This window comes from Lagenorhynchus albirostris, chromosome 2 (assembly GCF_949774975.1).
Source record: "Lagenorhynchus albirostris chromosome 2, mLagAlb1.1, whole genome shotgun sequence".
NCBI lineage: Eukaryota > Metazoa > Chordata > Mammalia > Artiodactyla > Delphinidae > Lagenorhynchus > Lagenorhynchus albirostris.
This window is the reverse complement of record NC_083096.1, coordinates 35,459,997-35,481,690: the sequence shown is the minus strand read 5'-3', so window position 1 is coordinate 35,481,690 and position 21,694 is coordinate 35,459,997. Positions and strand designations below refer to the sequence as shown.

The 21,694-nt window shown below is 50.0% G+C and overlaps 1 protein-coding gene across 1 annotated transcript; it reads left to right on the top strand.

Moving 5' to 3' along the window:
* Positions 1-223: 223 nt before the first annotated feature.
* Positions 224-8,437, top strand: FCAMR (Fc alpha and mu receptor). The gene is given in 6 exon segments (XM_060141829.1): positions 224-278; positions 1,639-1,782; positions 4,811-5,149; positions 6,111-6,867; positions 7,493-7,611; positions 8,253-8,437. Coding segments are annotated over 6 exon segments (1,578 nt in total). The 5' UTR covers positions 224-244.
* Positions 8,438-21,694: the final 13,257 nt, after the last annotated feature.

Genomic DNA, 21,694 nt, shown 5'->3' with positions numbered 1-21,694 from the left:
CCAGGCCAAATGTGCGTGTTTAGGGCCGTAAGGATGGAGCTGTGCTTCTCTCAGAGGGCAGGTACATCCTGCTCTTAGGTGGAGCTGATCCAGCCCCAGCACTGAGCAAACCAAGATCGCAGAGTGAGAAGGTGCTTGCCCAGGTCCCAGGGCTGCTCGCCCAGCTTCTCACTCGTCTCCTCTCAGGCCTCTTCATCTACAGTGGTTTTTTTTGCAGGTCAGCAACCAGAGGGCAGGATGGAAAATGCCCGTCCTCCTCATACTGTGCCTGCTGCAGGGTGAGTCCCAGACAGCCCAGCTTCAGAGCTTGTACACCCAGACCCGAGCCCTCCAGGCTGCAGACATGCCTGACAGGCACCTCAGCAGCATTCAGCACCCGCACCGTAGTTTGGACATCCGCATGGCTTTGGATCGAGGGAGTGGTCAGGTCCGGGTCAGAGTGAATGAGGGAGGTGAGAGCTCACATGAGGGGGCATATGTCTGACTTGACGATTGCTGGAATATTCACAGTTTTGATCTGTCTCTACTCTCTTCCATTCAAGTTGATGACTGAAAGTTGGCTGCATTTGCAAGATATGGGTTCCAGGGTGTGCAAAAGCCAGAGGTAGCACCGCTCTATTTCCACTCATTCTAAAAACGCTCAAGTGGCAGACACAGTACTAGGGACATAAAAGCCCTGACCTACTCCAAAGAGTGCAGAGTCTACAAAGAAACCAGATGGGTAAATACTACAACTACGCATTTACTTATTTAGTCAACACATACTTATGGAGGGCCTACCAGGTGCCAGGCACTAGGGACACGTGGATGAAAGACAGAATTCTTGCTCTGTACGTCCTGACAGGCTGGTGTGCTGATCAGGCTCAGAGGACCAATCATCCTGTCTCCATGCTGTGGTATCTGGTTTTATTTTGATGGTAATGGAGAGCCGTTGAGGAATGTAGTGAGTATGTGCTTAGAGTGTCTGGTACCCAAGTAGATGCTTAACAAATAATTGTCGAAAGAATAAATGAATAAATAAATGCTATGATAATACAAAAAAGGGATTAACAATTGTGTTTGCCTTACAAACAAATCAGAATTTTAATGAATCAAAGGTAGCTTATCTCTGGGCGAGAGCCCTCTGTGATATAATCACATCACTTCTTTATTTTCATCTCCCAATGCCCCCTTTAAAATTTTTCAGTAGGAGCAAGCTTCCCCGGCCCCCAGATGAAACCGCAGGCAGGCCCATGATTTTTCTCCGAACATATAAGAGTCTTAACCTAATTCCTTTAAGTCTCAGATGTTCTAATTTGATCATTGTAAGTGGCGGGTTAAATATTTTGGTCAGCAATTTAAACTTCATTCAGAGATTTGCCCCCTCATCACCCACGGCCCGCAGTCAGGAAGGCAGGGAGGGCTCTGGGGGCTGCCTTCTCCCTGCCCCTCTGCTCTTTCTCCTCCCCGCCGAGGCATCTGGCACTTGGGACGCCAGTAGGGTCACAGCAGCAGGTGGGAGGACGGCAGGAGCCAGGCGGCTCTTACTTGATGGGATGGCGTGGAACCCTCTGGCCTGGCAGGGCTCTAGAGCTGGCTCCTCCTCTTGTGGAGGCCTTTGTGGATCCCTCGAGGGCCCATCTCCTCCCTGTGCCCCAGGTTCTGCTTTGGCCCCTCCACACGGAAGACCCCGTCTCAGGTGGCTGTGGGATGGCTCTCTGCCCTCCGGGCCCACCCTCCGGGCCAAGGAGACACTCCCGGTTTTCTCACCCCTTTGCTGGAGGGAGGAGTGATCCATCCCAGGCGCCAGCCCTGCTCTCCCTGTTCGTGTCACAGGCCTTTTGCGCTTCCTCAGACCAGGTCAAGCTCCAGTCCATGGCCTCCAGTCAAGCTCCAGTGCAGGCCTCCCTCGCCCATCCCTGACTGAAGCTGTACAGTGGACAGCTGCTGGGAGATGACGGGTGAATGAGAGCAGGGGCACCACCTCCACCGAAGGGACCCCTGGCAGGCGCCACGTTGATCCTAAAATGCCAGCCCTTTCTTTAATTCTCACAGGCAACCGGTACTAAATTCCAAAAACCTTTATTATATAGAACCAAGAGCTACTAGTCATCCAGCGATTAAGTTCTTAAGGGTAAGTGAAATTTGGTATTTATAAAAGAAAAAAATGTTTATTGCAAAAGTTGATTAAGGATTCCTAATCAGCTCTCAACTGCAAAGTCAGAACAGCCCATCCCACTGATTAATGGGGCTCCTTAATCCTTTTGCCTGCGCCGCATGTAGATCACATGCAGATTCCCGAAATATGAGGTGTGAACACTTTATCAGAGCACCATCACTGTCATCCTGAGGTGGTCCTTGTTTGTAATTACGAAGATTCTTACTTTTTTGTTGTTTGTTTTTTGTGGGGGGCAGTACGTGGGCCTCTCACTGTTGTGGCCTCTCCCGTTGCGGAGCACAGGCTCTGGACGCGCAGGCTCAGCAGCCATGGCTCATGGGCCTAGCCACTCCACTGCATGTGCGATCTTCCCGGACTGGGGCACAAACCCGTGTCCCCTGAATCGGCAGGCGGACTCTCAACCACTATGCCACCAGGGAAGCCCAGATTCTTGCTTTTTAATGATGAGTTGCCATTTAACTTTATCAATACTGGCATAGTTGTGGTGTGTCGCTTAATTAAACCTACAATGAGTATTGATTTATCCCTAACATTTATGGCCTTGACTCTTCTTATAATGAGACCTCAAGACATATGCAACAGGCAAGGTCAGCTTTATGGGCATGTGCCCTGTGTAGTCACACAGGACCCCATTCAGAAGGTGCTTGGTTTAATGCTCTACTGTTGCCATAGTGAAATCCTTAGTAACTTTTGAATAAGGGATCCTCCATTTTTATTTTGCACTGGACCCTGCAAATTTTGTAGCCAGTCCTGGCAACAGGATGAAACTTTCTTGGATTCAGAGGTGCTGAAGACATAGAACAAATTGATAGATGCCAGGCACCCACATCCTAAAGCAACATGTAGAACCACCTGGGCAGGACTATGGAGAGAGATGGCAAGGCTAGTTGTTCCAGAAATAGCCCACCGTGTAGTCTCCTGGAGAATCATCAGAGGTAGAAGAGAAGAGCTTTTTGGAGAGAGACAGCGTGCTATGCTCTCCACCACCTGCCCCTGGGGGACAAGGCAGATCACCTCCTCCTCACTTGAAGCCAAGTAAGAGAAGGAACTTCTAGGACGCCACTCAGCAAGCTTGCTGTATGTCCCAGATTTCCCCTGACAGCAAGACAAAGTGTGTTTCCTGGGGCCCAATGTGATGTAGGTCCCACAGAAAGGAGCTGCCCCAGTGCCTCTACCAAGAGGTCTACCCCGAAGGGATTGTAACCACGAGAGGGGCACATGGCCAGAAGTCCTAGGCTTGGTCGTGGAGGAGTCATAAAAGCCCAGCAGGAGGAGAGGCAGTTCTTACCAAGAGGGAACTGCAGCCAGAGGCCACAGACAAGCGATCTGGGAGGCAAAAGGGAAGGACCCAGCTCTGGACGTCTGCCATGCCCGGAGGGCGCCACCAGCAGATCACGACTTTCCATTCACCTCTCATCTCTCCCCTCCACACCCAATCCCAGAGGGGCCCCAGAGCAGTTCTGAGTAGGGGAAGGGGTCGAGCAAAGCAAGAGACCCCGACCTGTCCCCCTCCCCCACATCAGGCCTCCAAGTGTAGCTGGGAAATTGGAAAAGGCTTCAGTTGGATAAGAGGCTGGAGTTGCAGCAGTCACTGGGCTGGACATCTTCTTATCCAAACGAGACTATGAAAGCTACTATACTTGAAATTATGTCTGAGATTTCATCAAGGAGGAGGGACATCCCAGAGCTCGTATGAAGAGGCAGTGAGAGAAAGAGTAAACTTTGTTTCTGCTTGCATTGGATCAAATTTAAATCAGTAAAAGGACCATAGACTGTGCTTCAACTGTGATTCACGCCTACCGCCAAAGCAGACGTATTCAAAATTCTGCTGTGCTTTGACAGTGACACTTGGTTATTTCCATTCCTAGAGAAGGGAGCAGTATGTACGTTTTTGAAAACGATGGTCTGGGGAGTTATCCACCCAGCAAAGCAGGATTCCTGTGCTTCCAGCACCCTCTCCTTTCAGCAGAAGTCACACCATCTTTTTTTACTATTTAACATCCCTCTTTTAAAAAAAAATTTATTGAAGTATAGTTGATTTTCAATGTTGTATTAATTTCTGCTGTACAGCAAAGTGATTCAGTTATGCATATATATATATAGATTCTTTTTCATATTCTTTTCCATTACGGTTTATCACAGGATATTGAATATAGTTCCCTGTGCTATACAGTAGGACCTTGTTGTTTTAACATCTCTCTTTTACATTCTATGCAAATCAACCACATCCCTTCTGTCAGCTCTTGCCTTGGCCTTCTTACAGGTGCTTAGGTGGTAGCTTCTTAAACATTTGCATTTTTTTAAAAACATCTGCACTAGAGCACAGTGGCATGAATCCAGGCTTTGGACGGACATGTGCAAGAAGACCTGCCCGTGATAAGCTCAACAGTGGTTAGCTAAATAGTGGTAAGATTACTGTTGCCTTTTCATCTCTCCATGGGGCCTTGGACACAGCTCCATTTCATACCTTGGAGCTACTCCTGACCTAGTGGCTAAGCTCTGACATTTCTATATTGATTCTTTCTAGCTTCACTTTCACGGAAGCATTTTCTGACCTGTTCCCTAATTCTGGCAGAGTTTGGAGCTCATAGCTCCCCAAACAGTGACAAATTCAGCACTCTTGCTCCGGACTTTTTTTTTCTCTGCCTGCAGCTGCAAATGCGTTGAGGGGCCCGAGGCTGGTGTCTGGGGAGCCTGGGGGAGCTGTCACCATCCGGTGCCATTACCCACCCTTGCCCATCAACAGCCACCAGAGGAAGTACTGGTGCCGCCTAAGACCCCTGACGTGGGTCTGCCACACCATCGTGTCCACCAACCACTACACTCACCTTCGCTACCGTGGCCGTGTGGCCCTAACAGACTTCCCACAAAGAGGCTTGTTTGTGGTGAGGCTGTCCCAGCTGTCCCCGGAGGATGTGGGGCACTACCGCTGTGGCATTGGAAACGCAAACAACATGCTATTCTTCAGCATGAACCTGACCATCTCTGCAGGTAAGGGCTGATGGCTGGCAGGTCAAGTTTGGTGACATGAATGTTAGGAAGGGCAAGGGGCAACAGAAGACCCAGAGGTCCAAGAGGGCTTTAAACACAAGGGGAGTGATGATGAAAAGCTGGGGTCAGGCAAGGACTTTAAGACATAGACTTCTATTTCAGATGGAGACCACCTTCAGAGGGAAGGTAGATACTAGGGAAAACGTCCCAACTGAATCCCCGTAATCTATCTCACCCAATTCCCCCTGAGAGTTGTGGCACATATATTTGAAGAGAGCTTGGTGAAGCTGGTGAATTGGAGGACACGGCTTCTTAGGGTCATGATGTCTTTTTGTTCAGACATGCAGAGCACATAAGACAGGCAAAGCAGAAGAATGGAGACTGAGCTCTTCCTAAGGCTGAGCCTCTCAGCAGACATCCAACAGCTACCAGGCCAGCGCCGTGCGTGGCTCGTTCTGGAGAGTTGATCTAGAGTCAGGTACCCAGAGTCCAAGGAAGGGCATCCAGGCTATGAAAGGCAGGTCTACCAGAGAGGTGGCGCAGGCAGGCAGGAGTCCAGAGAGTGGACTTGTTTGAATAGATGTTGCTATCTAACCATCTGCTGACATTGGCTGCTCTGCTGTGACTGGAGTTTTCTTTTTTTCTTATTTGAAAAGCAGTACGTGAAGGGATGTGGGCCCTGGGAAATGGGACAGCATGGTGTCCTGGGGCAGCTGGATAGAGAATTTGTGGGCGTAAAAGGAGATAGGGACATAAAATGTCAATATTGGCAACAGTCTAGAGAACACATCTGGTTTTCCCAATTTTTTATTTTATCCAACATATTGGCTAAAGATTGCATTGCTTAGTGAGGTTGCATTCCATGGAGCAAACATGTCAAGCCTGGTATCCTTTGCAGCCTGGTGTCCTGTAGGCAGCCCGGATAGCCTTCTCATTTGGTCTCCTTCTGCTCTTCACACAGGTCTTTCCAGAGCCGTCCCCACAGCCACTGTGGCTGCTGGCGAGCTCATCACGGGATCCTTTGTGACAGTATCGCCAGCGGCCAACAGACGGACACCAGGAACTATGCAGACTATAGAGAGACAAGGGACGGGATGGGACAGAGTTGCTCTGACTCTAGGAACCAGCAAAACCACAGCTTCAGATAAGGGAAGACAAACCCCAGGAGCAACTGGGGTAGTAGCTCCAGGGACAGGCAGCCAGCTAGAGGGTTCCATTTGGGCAACCATCCCCACTCCGCAGAGTCCAGCTTCAGCCATCAGAGGTGTGTCCAATACAACAGAAGGTGATCGAGTGTGGAGCACGAGAAGTTTGGAAGCAAACAGGACTAGGGCCAGCGAAAGAGAGAGGGAAACAACTACTGCGACTGATAGGCAAAGAGAGGAAACAGAGAGGGTCAGAATAGCCCCAGACACAGCTGAGAAGGTCATGGCGACCATTAGGTCATCAACCCTGGTCTCAGATAAGTGGATGTGGGAAACCCACCAAGAAGAAATGTCGGTTTCTAAGCCACAAGCCCTGGGCTCTGTTGAAGGAACACCCCCAGTTGCAGTTGTGTGGACCTTGGAGTCAACCAGCATAGAGATGGCATCTGCGGAAGGAAGCAGTGAAGGAGACCTAGACACCGCTGCTGGAGACAGTGGTCCCCAAGTGACATCAAGCCAGGCCCTGGCAGCAAGGCCCTTCAGGCCCCTGGGCAAGGACTCCCAAGTGAAGAGGTAAACCCCCAGGCTGCCCTCTCCATTGGGACTCCACATCTGCTCCATCCCTTTGCACGCTCCTCAGTGAGCTAACCTCTGTGACCCCCTCTGTCTGCTCACTCCTCTCCCTTTGTAACCTCAGGACAGTAAAGCGTAAGGGACATGAAAGTCAGAATCCTCCCTCATTCAAGGGTTCTTGCTGGGAGAACGCTATCTGAGCATCTTCATGTGATTTTCAAGCAAAAATATAAGCACTAGAATAATGGAATATTTAGGTGGGACTGTTGGGACTTTTTTTTTTTAAAGATGAGGAAACAAGCTCCGACGAGGTCGGGGTGTGACTCACTGAAGCTACAAAGACAGATTGTGGCAAAGCCAAATGCCAAGCGTAGATGCCCTGACCCTCACTCACTTCTCTTGCCCACTGTTGCACGTTGGTGGAGGAGGGAAAGGATCAGGGCTTGGGATCTGGAAGGCAGGGGACCTAGTCTCAGCTCGGCAACTAACCCTCCATGGGAATTCGGGCAGCCAGCTTGCCTTGGCCTCAGCTTCTCATCTGTAAAATGAGAGGCAAGGGCCAAAGGGTCTTCAGTCTCCTACCCAGCTCCAACCTCCATCCCCTCCCCTGCTGCTTCCACTCCAGTGTTTCTCTGGAAGAGAAAAACATCTCTCGGATGCTGACTCCAGTCTCTTCGGTGCTGTGTCCGTTTATGCTGACGGTTCTTGTTCTGCTGCAAAGGAAGCTCCGGAGAAAGAGGAGGTGTAAGTGGAGTTTAAGGCACCCCAAGGCCGGGGAGGGGAGCGCCTCTTCCCATCTGACACCCTCAGGACTGGGTCGGGGTCAGAGTTGGTACCAGGACCTCTGGATGTAGAAGTGCTAAATTCTAGTCTGAGCCACTTAACCAAGCTTGGCCTTGGTTCCTTTATCAATCAAATGGGAAAGTAGTCTATGTATTTATGTCTCAATGGCATCCCAGAGCTTAAGGAGAAGCTCTTCAGAAGATGGCAAGACAGCTGGTAGTCATATGAACCACGTGAACAATCCTGACAGCTGGTCGGAGTACAGGGCCCAAATGTGGAACCAGACTGCATTTGCACCCTCTGCACGGCCCAGCTGGAAGTCTCTTAAAGCACCAGGCCCAGGTTTAAACATTCCTAAAGGGACAGCTCCACGGCGTTTAGATCTGGCGGAGAAAGGGTGAGAGGCTCTGGGAGCAAGTCAAAGGGGCTAAGATTCTCAGACCCAGCTCCCCAAAGGCCTGGCCCAAACCCTGCCGATCTAAGGGCTCAGTTGCAAATCCTCTGTGTCAGGAAGTCCTTGAGGATTGCGATGGGTGAGGGTGGTTCTCAAGGAATCAAATTCAGTGCCCAGGATGCTCACAGTGTGCTCTGTGTCTGTGCAGCTCAGGAGACAGAAAGGTCATCAGGGGTCACCTTGATTCAGATGACACAGTTCCCGGAGCTGAGCCTCCAGCCAGACCAGCTTCCCCAGGTGGAAAGGAAGATGCTCCAAGATGACTCTCCTCCTCTCCGCGCCAGCCTGAGCATCCCGGAGAGGGACCCTGGACCCCAAGGAATGGAGGGATAAGCCGCTCAGACACCATGGAAAAAAGAACCAGGACCGAATACTGGCCTCTTCTCTTCCTTCCTCCGCCTGTATGAAGGGAAGCTTGGGGAGCTGGGACTCCATCTGGGGAAGCAAAGGCTGACCATCACTGGACCAAGGAAGGTCCAGCATTTTTCATGGCCAAAGGTGACACTAGGACTCAAAGAAGGCTGCAAGAAAGGATCTATTAGTTACTGGAGGAGGTCAGTGGACCTGGAAAAAGTGCAATTTCCATTCCTGGAGGTTTGAAAATATGAGAGGCTTCCAATCAGAGTGGAGAATTAACAAAATTTCAACCATCACTCCTAGCTCTTGGTAGGTGCCCCCTTTTTCTGACATCTCTTAACACTCAGCCTGCTGCACACATTAAACTATAACCTTTTCAAGTACATTCTAAGCTCTTAGGGCAGTAATTGTGTTTTCTCCATCTTACTATGTCCCCAAAGAACTTCAGCTCAGTAGGGCCCGCAATAAATATTTGTGACTGAATGGCTGACTGGAGGGGCATGGGCTCCATGACCTCTGGGGACACTGCCAACACAGATGTTCTGAATCCCCCTTCACTTGGGAGTCCCCTAGATGATCCCATAGGTCCTTACACAGGGACCAAAAGGAAGAACCCTCATTCCTAATTCATCCCTGCCCGTTTGGCCCCATACTTATTATGCTGTAGACCTTTTGACCCAGTCAAGATTTTCTGGGATTTTCCTAAGTTCATGAAGGAAGAGGGTATTTTTCAGTAGATTCTCATCTTCTTCATAAAGCTTCTCTTATTCAACTGCTTGTAAATCCTTGATATCAAGGACTGATGATGAAGCTGGAAAGTGGTTATGGTCAGAGGGACAGAGAGGAGAGAAGGTGGCCGAGAGGAATTTTATGTAGATTCTGCTTTACAATCACTTTATTTCATGCCTGTTGGGGGACTTTTGCTCCACTCTTGGCCCCACTGTCTTTTCAGGAATTACATCTGCTCTTTTATTTTGCCAGATCTGTCAGCAAGCTGTCTGAACTTCATGTTTGGACAGAGCAGCCCTTGAGCAGTGGAAGAGAAGGGAAAGAAAGGCGCCAGTGTCAAGTCAAGAATTGTCAGGTAGACATTCCCAGAAGGCTCGGCCCTCTCTCCTAAGCTGTCAGCAGCACCAGAAGTCCTTCCTTCCTTACTACCTCCTCATAGCTGGAGCTGAACCCAGACACTGTCCAGAGAAAATCAATACGATGCCATTTTCATGGTTTGGGAGAGAAAGACTCACTGCTTTGGTTAAGCAGGGAAGTTGCCTGCACCTAACCAAATGGAATCACCGAATTTCAGAGCTAATAGATCCTCAGAGATTAACCAGTCTAAAATCCATTGCCCAGGGTGAGATAACTGAGACCCCATGGGGGGAAGTAACTTGTTGAAAGTCACTCAGTTAACCCAGTTAGGAATAACAGAGTGAGGACTAGAAAAGGGAACTCACGACCTTGACCTGGTGGCTTCCCCACTTCACCTTTGCTAAACAATGTATCAGAGCAAAGCTCATCCTCAAAAATCCATGACACCACAGCCCCAGCTCCAGACCATTTTCGTGCACATGATCTCAGGGACCTGCCTGAAACACCTCTAAAAGAGACAGGAGAGCCACTGTTATCCCATCCAACCAATGAGGAAGCAGGCCCTGAAGGGTATGTAATTCAACCATGGTCCCTCAGCTCATTAGAGGCAGGGACAGGAGAGAACCCAGGCTGTATAGGATCATTCCACCTGATAGAGTTTTTCAGAGGCGTCCACAGAGTGCTAGCTTCTGAGGACTGTTAAGAGGCATGCTGAGAAAAAGGTTTGGTAGACCAAAGAAGTTTGGGAAATGTGGGTTAAACAAAAAACAGGTTTTGTGCAGGATTTTTGGAAGACTTCAACTCACTAAGGTGCATTGTGAATAGCTCTGGGGGGTGGGGACATTATGTGTGTTTCCCCGGGTTTTGGACTATTGTGTTTTGGTGAAGCAACCTCACAGGACTGGGTTCCTCAAATCACTTCTTGTTTGGGGAAGCTTGATGCACTAAACCAGGGGTCAGCAAACCTTTTTGGGAAAGGGCCGGGTAGTAAATACTTAGACTTTGCAGGCCGTACAGCCTCTGTCACAACTACCCAGTTCTGCCCTGGCAGCACAGAAGCAGCCAGAGACAATCTCTAAGTGAATGACTTTGGCTGTGTTTCAACAAAACTCTTTACAGAAGCAGGCTGGATCTGGGTCTGGCTCGAGAGCCATAATTTGCCAATCCCTGCATGAGGCCATAAAACCAACTGAGACTCTCCTGTTCCCACTCTGATATGAAGGATCACTCCTTCTCAACAGCTGCCCTGGACCACCCCTTTCCTCACCCCCTCCTCCTTCTGAGCTCTTGTAATCCTTCTGTCTGGGATTCAGCCTTGGGGCATTCTGCCTGACCCCCTGCCTGGGGGAAGGAGGGGACCAGCCAGCAAGGGTGTTGGCCAAGGGGCTGGAGTCAGGGGCAGCTTCCAGAAGTAGGAAAGACTGCCAAATCAGAGTTCCAGGGAAAGCTGAGGTTCGCAAGCAGGAGGAGCCAGTAAAATTTCAAATGGATGGAGCAGAGCCAAGATCAAAGTCTTTGGAGCTGAGCAGAGATAAGATAAGATCTGAGGGAAATCTTGGCCAGGAAGGAAGTGGGGCAGCCCCGAAGGCTTACAGCTCTCCTTTATGGGCTAAAGAATGCCTGCAGTGGGGCAGGAGCCCTTAAGGGGCCAGAGGCTAAGCAGGCTAAGCAGGCCACATCCACTGCTGGGTATTGTCAGTGCTTTGGTTTTTTAATCTCATATCCCCAGCTAGCATTATACCCACACCTCTGGGATGAGGGGCAGGGAGACACTCCATCTCTGAAGCTGGAATCAGGGAAGTGTCCATGGAGATTTCTAATCCAAGATACAGGGCAGGGAAGCACTGACTTTCCTAGGATCAAGCATGTTCTCCGGGTTAGGGCTCAACCCTCCCGTTCTCACCTCGCTACCTATTAATGCTGCTACTGTTCGTTAAGTATCTCTACACAGCTGACACGCCTCTAGGTGACTTCACATTCCATATTCACTTGATGCAACATTTCTGTAAGATAGGCAGGATAATCCCCATTTTACAGATGAGAAGACTGAAGCCGGAGACAGGAAGTAGCTACACACCTGGGCGCTGAACGCACAGCAGCTACAGCCTAGATCCTTGATCATGGCGCTGCACCTCCATACTTGGACTTATGGCCTGCATATCTGGTCAGGCCTTCCCTGTTTAAGGTTCTAGAGAATTCCTTGTTTTCCTCTTTTAGGCCTGGGTGTAAAAATTTCATAACCATTTCCAATAATTTGTTCTCTTCAATCACTGAGCTGACTTACTCCTGTCCTGGCTAAGTGAAGTGGAAAAGTTCAGGGAGCTGGAACTAAGAGCTAAAAATTCACTCACCAGCCCCGAGGTCCTTATTGGCATTTGTACAAATTGAGCTCAGATCTTAATCGCCTGCAGCGGTGTCCATCTGTCACAGGTAACTCAGGGCAAACGCTTAACTCCACAGACGACTTCTCATACTCTCCACTAAGACTTTGGGGACTTCTTCCTCTTCTCCAGGAGCCAGTGGGGTCTGGGAAATACAGAATCAGTTAAATAACAGCTCCAGTCAGATATAAAGAGGAAAGTACTTCCACAGAAAGACTTATACTTCACTTCAGTCAAGTAGACATGGATTATGTGATTATTTTCCATTGGTGTAGATAATCCAGGGCTAACAGCTTGACAAACGTTCAATGGAGAATGGAGATTCTACACGAAAGGAAACACACTCTCTGTGGGTGGCCTTGCATGCAGGGTCCAGGGCCACCAAGCCCTCCATTTTTCTTGAAATGACACAGCTTGGCTTGCAGGCACTGGCCCTCCCAGGCCAACCTGCTCCCTTCACTATCAGCAAGGGGATGAGCTGTCACCCCATGGCCTGCTCTCCGGGGGGTCAGCTGAAACCCAGACAAGCAGCAGAGAGGTGCCAACTGCAGGAAAGGACTCTATGCCATACTCCTAGAGGCTCGTAGAAATCACGAGCACTGAGGCACTAGGTCAGGAGGCCACCATTTGCCTCCTGGTCCCGTTTTGTCGAAGACATATGTTCCCTGATTAGCATCTGGCATCTTCTGTGTTCTGCCTCTTCCAACCTCTGGCCGAGTTCCTAACCTTAGCCTGTTTGCTGCCTTGATCTAGATCTACCAGTGTTGCTCTGAGTGTAGAGGGTCAATCAACAAGGACCACTTCTTCTCCTAATGTTACAGAGTCCTGCCTCCCCAGCCCTGAGTATCTTAGACAAGAGGAAGAGAGCCAGGATGACCATGACCAAAGGCGTTTTCCAAGTTGTCCCATAATTTGAAGATGTTGCACCTCACTTCAGACACGAATTCAGAAAAAGGGCATCAGGGAGTTCACTTCTTTAGAGCCTGGCATGGGAAGGACAGACTGGTTAGGAAATGCAACTTGTCTAAATTTTTCATTTTGCCAGCACTCTCCTCCACCCGTGTAGCAAAGAAAACTGAAAATTAATGACAGTATACGTCACCGGAAAGAAGCAGATTGTACACCACTATACAGGTGGGACTGTTGAGGCTCGGATGGCACAGGCTGCAGGGGATTACAGGCGATGTTTTTCCGATGGCTGCCTGCTAGGCAAACCTTGGGCTAAAGGCCAGGCTCAGACCAGGAACAAGGAAACAACAAGGCTTCAGGAGGACACCAGTAGCTTATGAGAGGGGCTGGGCCCTGTCACCTGACATTCTGTTGACTTTGGATGTCTACTCTGAAAATCTTCCTTCTTCCACCCCTTCCTGGCCAAGGGATGGTAGTAGTAGAGGGCAAGAGAGTGGTTTGGTAACCTCAGAAGTGGTTTGTTAATTTGTTCCTGCCTTTCAGAACCAGAGAATAAAAGCTCTTTGGGGTCCCGGGACTGGCTTAGGAGAAATAGAGGGAGCCTTGGGACCAAGGCCAACTTTCCATTTCCAGACTCTTTCATGTTCCGCTTCATCACTCCTAGCCTCCTCGGGACAAGACATAGGCTCAGGGGGCACCCACCACAGTCTCTGCCTTCACTCCCCCACCAGCCACAATGATAGAGTACAGACAATCCTCCTCACCACCACCCCAGAAGGCCTAGAAGAAATGTTGTTTTCACTCCCTGATTGGGAGTCAACAGAGCTAGGAAAACAGATGAGGGATTGGACATCTGGACAGTGACATAGGGAGGCAGGTAGTCAGGGAGAAGGAGGTGACTCAGTGAGTTCATGTAGAAAAAAGAAAAGATTTGAGGCTCAGGTGCACACACTTGGCCAGTAAGTCACCCTCTCCAACACATCCGGTAACCTGAACCTCTAATCTGGTCGCAGCCCTCTCCCCTTCTTTCACACTCCCCACGTGTCCACCACCCAGCTTGCCATTCTGACTTTTCCCTCATTGAGCTTGCTCTTGTCATGGACACAATGCTGCCAGGTCATAGATGCTATGCTCCAAGCTCCTTAAGAAGGGCCCTGGGGAGCCCCTATGAAATCACCCAGTAGCCAGGCAAACATAGAGCATTTATAATGAAGTTTCCTTCTACCTACTTCCTAATGGGGAGATTCACCAGGGAGCCTCTGAACATAAGTCTGTGCTTAGAAACTCCCCCAAAAGCTTGCCCGAGCAAGCCCAGCCAACTGGACGGTTCTAGTCTGGGATTCCAGGCAGTGACCACACTAGGGACCACGTTGCCAGACGGCAGCACTCAGCTGACCAAAAGGGCAGTCGTCCCCATCCCATGCCCTCTCCCAAGCCTCAAAGGTGAAATTAGAACAGGAAGAACCAATGCTGTGCTCTTGCCAGTAGATGACAGCTGGGGCCAGGAAATGCTAGATCATTATTTGCTGATGGCGAGGGCAGCATACTTGGCATAAACAACCCCAAACAGTCAACATCCTTAAAACAAAAAAAAGGGGGGGATGGGGCTTGCTATTTAGCTTTGGTAGATCCACTGTCACAATTCTATTTTCCAGTGATTGATACTAAAATACTATATATTATTGGCTTACCAAGGAACGCTGAATTTCAGGGCTGGCTGACCTGGGATTAAACATTGACTCCAGACAAGGGTTAAACATTGACTTAGCTAAAAATCCGCCCATGGGAGCAGAGAGCAGGCAGTAAACGGCAGTTATAGGCATTTCATCCGTCCCATCTTATCCCACTTGTCCAGCTACATTCATGGAGACCATCCACAGTGAGCAATGCCAGAAGGGCAGTGGAGTTCTGGGGGAGGACTGGATGGCGTTGACCTCCCCTTCTCTGTTGGTGGCTGGGTCAGCCCCGGGTCTGGGAGCAACACGCTAGTGGTGCCAATCTGAAGGGCTGGACCTGCGGAGGCGTGTGGACCTGGCCCCCTCCCGTCTTCCCTGGATCAGTTCAGGATGCAAATGGGAGCCCTTTGCTGCCTGGGGAAACACAATTCAGAAGATTCATCTGGGGGAGTAAAGGCTTTGGGAAGTGGAGGAAAGTGCCCAATGCTGGGAGACCTTGGTTCTCAACCCATCCACGCCATCACCTCACCATGCAAACCTGGGCAAGTCATTCCACTTGCCCGCCCTTGGTTCCTCATGGGTCAGTGGGGCTCTGTTCCAAAAGCCTATGCTGTCCCTTTCATTTGAAGCTGGACAATAAACACCTTTTAGATGCCAGCCACTGTCCATATTACAGTTAATCTTCATACCATAATTATGGGGTAAGTGTAATTAGCCCCATTTTATAAATGAGAATACCAAGGTCCAGAGACATTAAAAAACTTGTCAAGGGTCCCCCCGCTAGTAGGTGGCAGGGCTCCTACATAAACCCAGGGCGTTCTGGGTCTGGAGCTTGGGAGCTTTCCACAAGGCTACGCTGCCTGGCTGGTGTCGCTCTTTGGCAGTGGTGTGTTGGGGTGATGACTCCTCAGTTAAACCATAAGCCTTTGGGGAACAGGGATGCATACCCCTGCATGTCTCAAATCTCCCTGGACCTCGAACTTTTTGTGGGCGTAATTTTGTGGCAAACTGATCTAACTGGTCATGGGCATAGTAGATGCTTGTGGTAGGCTGAAACACGACCTCCCAAAGACATGTGCACCTCCTGATCTCTAGAATCTGTAAATGTTATCTTATTTGAGAAAAGGGTCTTTGCAGATGTAATTCAATTCAGGATCTTGAGATGAGGAGATCATCCTGGATTATCCGGGTGGACCCCAAATGCCATTACAAGTGTCCTTATAAGAGAGGCAGAGAAACATTTGAGATACACTTTCAAAAGACAACGTGAGCACAAGGACAGAGATCGGAGTGATGCGGCTACAAGCCAAAGAACGCCAAGGAATGCCAGCAGCCACCAGGAGCCAGAAGAAGCAAGGATCAGGTTCTTCCCCAGAGCTTCTGGAGGAAGCACATCACCCATGCCTTGGTTTCAGACTTTTGGCCTCTAGAACCAAGAGATAATACATTTCAGCTGTTCTAAGCCACACAGGTTGTAGTAATTTGTTACAGCAGCCACAGGACTCTAATGGGGTGCTCGATCAAAACACAGAATCCTAGAACCGGAAAAGCCTTGGAGACCATTTGGTCCAGCGCCCCCATTCAACAGATGAAACGACTGCAGCCCTAAAGGAGGAAGTGATTTGGCCAAGGTCGCTCAGCAAGTTAGAGGCAGAACCAGAGCCACGATATAGGCGTTCTGTCCCCAGACCAGGGCTCTGGACTTCCCCACACTGACTCATGCTGAGTCCCAGAGTCGTGAAAGCCAAATGAGAAGCCGTTCTCATTATTATATTCTTCTCATATGATTATTTTAAGAGGGAGGGGGAGCTTTTAAGCAGATGAAGTGATGGCAGTTTTGGAGGTATAATTCCTGTTGCTATCATCACTGTTGAGTTGGGTAGTTGGACCCTCTTGGCCAGTATCTCCTCTCTCAGGACTGGGATGCAGGGGCTATGTCTTAGGGCCAGTGGGTTCCAGGTGGCGAAACCACAGAGAAAGAGGGGAAGCTGGGGGACTCTAATCACACCACTAGCATGTGGCTGAGCCCAAAATAGGACGCAGGGTCTTGACTTTGTGGCTCTTCCCTGGGTTCTACTTCTCATTTTCTTCTTTCCCTAAGCTGGATCACTAATCCAGGCAGGTCTTGGATATGTAGGGCGGGGCGGGGGTGAGTGGGGGAACGGTGTGCTAAGATAGTCTTGGGGACTCCTGGGAATACAGCAGGACATGATCGAGGAACCCTCCCACCATCACAGACTACAGGAATAGGAGTGGAGATCTGAGGCCCCCAAGGCAGCATGAGAAGCAACTGTTTCATGGATGTGCTTCCCTCCCTCCCCACAGGCTTACACTCATCAAGGTTCTGTCTTAGTGCTCGGTGGACCTCTCTTAACACCAACTCCAGCCCAGACAACACAAGGTATCCCTGCTTTGGAGGAGATCGGTTAATGAGACTAAGAAAACAAAACCTACAAATATCTTGACAATTGAGCTCCAAAGGAGAGAGAGAGAAGGAAAACCTTTGAAAGGAGCAGAACCAGGATGTTCCCCTAACTGTCCCCAAACCATCTCCATCTCCCCTCACATCCTCCCACTTCACATTGACCCTGGAACTGGGAGGAAGAACAATTGCTGAAGGGGAAGAAAGATGGCTTAGCTATCGATATGTCTTTGTGCTTTCCCGCCCACCACCATCGGGCTTAGATCAGGGTTGCAGTCGGGAGAGGAGATTGGCAATGACGGAGAGGTCCAGAAGGGTTTGGAGATACCAGAGCCAAGGGGGCCTGTGCCTTGCTTGTCCTGTATGCAACTTTGGTGGTTAGCACCTTGCCAATGTCCTTTGCAGCCTCAGTTACATGGGGACAATTGAGCACGGAAGGCTACAAGGAGTGTTGGGGAGAACGTGCCTCTGGGGCACACGATCTCCCGGAGGCATCAGAAAGATGCAGGTGAGCCACATTTCCCTGTATACACAAGAAGGGCGAGGAAGGGCCGAGTGGGCCCGGAGGTCCTACCCGAAGGAGCCCAGACGAAGGGACAAGTAGAACACAGAGTGGACAACAGACCTCTCAGGATGGGCCAGTGTAAAGGCCACCCACCAGCAGGGCACATTACACCTCAGTGGATGGGACTATTTCCTTCCGGTGCATGAGGCCAACACAGAACCATGACAAAGCAAGGCCAGTGCGATGGGGCCCTCCTTCCCACTGCCTCGACAGTTACACTGGCACGAGCCATCCCCTCACCCAGGCCCACTTCCCCAGGGTTCACATCATCACCAGAGGAGAGAGGGGAGACAAAAAGGAAAGAAAATCCAGAATGAGACTGAGTTTTCAATCGGGAGTCAAGTGACTGAGATATCGTTGAATTGGACCAACTTTGCCCAGAAATGACTAGGTAACTTTTTTCTTACATCAGTCAGATTGTGGGTTTAGGGTCTAAAATTAAGCTCCATAGTAGAGAACCTGGTTTCTTTTCTCGCCATCCAAACCTGTGATCGCGAGTTGATAGCCTGCTGTGACTGAGTGGTTAGCTAAAATAAGACCTGGGCTCTGACTGCCTTGTGTTTTTCCGGGACTCTATTTCCCCTTTCCTCCTTCCCCTTTTTGGGATTCAGTCCGTAGGATGCTGTAGGGAGAGCCTGGGCCAGACCTGCGTAGGTATGATGGGGCAGGATTCTGTTGGGGGAGCATGGTGAGGGGTCGAGGACGCACATGTGTGTTGGGGAGTGGGGTTCACTTGTGTGACTCAGGTCGTTTGGGGAACTCCTGGGAGTCCTAACTGGGTCAGGTCAGGGAGAGCACCAAGGACTAACTGAGTCAGGGAAGGAGGTTTCTACCCCAGCTCTGCCTGTCAGCGCCCTCTTTGCCGAGGCGCCAAGCCCAGGTTCCAACAAGACTCCAAGGTCTGCCATTCCCGGGGGAGCTCAGAGGCAGGCAGAATCTCCAATTCCTCTAGTGAGTGAGGAGGGAAGAGCACGGTCCCCGGGGTCCTGGGAGCTCTGGAGCTGGCAAAAGGGGCTCTGCAGGAGATGCGTAACAAGTGGACTTAATCCAGGCTGAATAGCCCAGGGAGTGGGGGACATGTTGCCAGGTGAGTGGAGATATGAGTCCAAGGATGTGAGGCTATTCCTGCCACCTATACCCCTTCCGATGCATATCGATTCCACGCCGTGCCCTGGGCTAGGTGTTTCACATCTAATATCTGGTTATATCCTCAACCTGTAGGTTTGGTATTACTCTCCCTATTTTCCAGCTGAAAAGAGATATGAAGGTGACTTGCCTAGAATCTTGCAGCTAGAAAGCAACAGAACGGGCTCTTCATGCTTGATACCCTATCTCACATCCTGCAGCTGTAAAGATGTAGGATATTCCCAAGGAACAGAGTCTCCCAAGGTCAAGGAGAAGCAAGTGGTGCCAGCCAGGAACGCCAAAAGGAAACGAGAGCAAGGGATCTGGGGGAGTCACGTGCCACTGGCCAGCCGCCATGCCCATGGGAGAGTGTCCCTTTAAGAGCCCAGGTGTGGGTCAAGCACCACACACGGTTTCAGTTTTGGCAGCAGCATCCAGTGTCCTGCCAGAGGCTTCTAGAAAGGCAAGGGTTGCGGACTGGTCAGCAGGCTGTGCCCAAGAAGCTGACAGGATAGAAGGAAGTGGTTAACAGTAAGTGTGGCTGCCCTGGGATCCCCGAAGGGATGCCATCTGGGAAGGGCCCGGGATGGTGTCTCAGGCAGTGCTCTCTGCGTGCATGACTCCCAGCTTACAGAGAGTGGGGTGAGGAGAGTGTGGTCGCTGCTTGTGTGCTCGAGCCTGTTGCGGGGGAGTAGGCAGGCGCATCTCGGAGAGCTGAGTAAGGACGCATGGGTGGAAGCTCAGCAGGTGGGAAGAAGGGATGTCTTGGGTCAGCACATGTGGTTCTGCTCTAAGTTTGGTCTCCGAGTTCCCTACTAACTCCTTTATAACTTAACTGTGACCTTAGGTAAGTCACCTAATCGCTCTCTCAGTCTCGGTTTCCTAATGTGTAAAATGGGGATACAAATAAGGCCAATCACTTAGGGTGGATGTGAGATTCAAATGAGAAAACGTGTGGAATTGCTTTGAAAACTCTAGAGCGAAATAACAGTTGTTTGGTGTTTTTCAGTTCGGTTCAGTTATTCCAGGACTATTGAGCAGCAGAAAGACGTGGATAGAATAAGGCATATGCAGTGCTTGGCGCGAGGCAGGTACTCTTCTAGTCCTTGAAGCTTTCCACCTCCACCTTTCTGGTGAGGGCACAGGCAGCCCCTTATTCCCGGCTTCGAAGAGCCTCTGAGATCCTTTCCAATTTCAACCCAGCTTTGCTCTCGCAGATTCCTGCCACTTTGAGGTGTAGTGTGTATCACTGTAACATCCTGCACCTGCTAAAGTGGGAAAAATGAGGTCCTTCCTAGGAAAGTGAGTGAGGCGGGCAGAGACCCCTCCCAGGCATAGGCAGCATTCCCCAGTCCTGATGACCTGGCTCTGCAGCCCGGAGGCCTCAGACATAGGCTTTCCCCTGGCCCAGCCCGACAGCATCCCCAGGCCAGCCAGGGGACCCTCCGGCACAAGCACAGATGCTGCGCAAGCTCCGTCTCTCACCACCCCCACTTCCCTTTTTGCAACTGCCCCAGGCCACCTAAGCTGCTGGCGCTGTTTTGCACCACAGCCTTCGCCATCACTCTCCCCCTTCACTAGGGGAATTACAGGTCCCTGAACACCTGGAGACGAGATATGCCAATTCATGGGTTAGGGAAGAAGGCAAGTCTCTGGTCTGCCCAGAGCCAGCTCTGAAACTCTCCATCCATCTCTCTCCCTGGCCTTGGGTGTGGTGATGTAGCGGAAAGAGCAATGAACCACGAGCCAGGAGAGCAGCTAGCTGTCTCTTAGCCTGTCTCTTAGCACCTCTAGACGCTGTGGCTTTATTTTACAAATAGTGTGATAGCAGCAGCTTCCAAGTAGTAAACACACTTACCCTTGGCTTTCACAGCTTCATTCCCTTCCCACCTGAAACAAACCTGGGAGGTAGGCAGGGTAGGTATCACAATCCCATTTTACAGTTGAAGAAACTAAGACTGTGAGTTAATGTGAGTGGTGTAAGTTCACCCGGCAAGTACAAATGACAACATTTTGGGGCAGTCATTTTGATATGGTCATGGGGACATTCTGACATCACCTAAAAAACACAATACCCAGCTTTATAAACAATAACATTATTCAGGCATGTGCTCAGCAGAGATCCCCTCATCTACGTCTTGCCCCTCTTTGGGTGGGCTGAAGCTGGGAGACCAAAGTCCCTGGCATTGACACAGTGTGATGGAGTAGAAAGAAGCTTTGAAGGCAACGTGTCTGGTTTTAGGAAACGAATGTAGCATGCTGTACACGTGGTAAGTGCTAAATAAATAGCAGTCAGTATTATTTTTTCAGGAAGAAATTTCTCTGTTGGCACCTACCTCCGGGTTCAAATAGAGTCTCTTCACAGGAACTACCTTTCCTGTGAAAAGCAGAGAGGCGAGAACTGGACTAACTTCTCCTCTGAGATTGGATTTCCTGCTCCCTCCCCTCCTGACTGCTTCCTCTCAACTCTAAGACCCTCTGCAGTACAGCACAGTGACTAAAATCTTGTACTCTTGACCCAGAATGCCTGTATTTGAATCCCATCCCAGGCACTTACCTACTGTATAACTTTGGACAAATGTCTTACTTCTCTGGGCCACAACTGTCTCATCTGTGAAATGCATTTGCCCATTTTATCCTACCTTCTAGGGTGGTTGTGAAGATTAAGTGAGTTAACACATGTAAAGCACTTGAAAATGACTCAGTACGTGCTAGCTATAATTATGATCCCTCACTTCTAACCTAGTTCTCTTTCAGGCCATGCTGGTCTAATCTGAGCAGCTCCCCCCAGTCTTCAAAGGACGCTCAGCAAATAGACTTCTGTTCTCTCACTCTAAGACAGGAAAAAGAGAAGACTGTGTTGATTTTAGAGAGGATATGGGCAAGGAACTATTTTTTTTTTAAGCCCAGCGCCCTGCTTAGAACTTTACATATGTTGCTTCATTTAATCCTTACAGCGACTCACTCTACTAGGTACAATTGTCTCCAGTTTACAGATGAGGACTTGGGGCTCAATGAGTTTAAATAGCCTGCCCCCAATCACACAAGCCCCAAATAAGAGAGACGGGA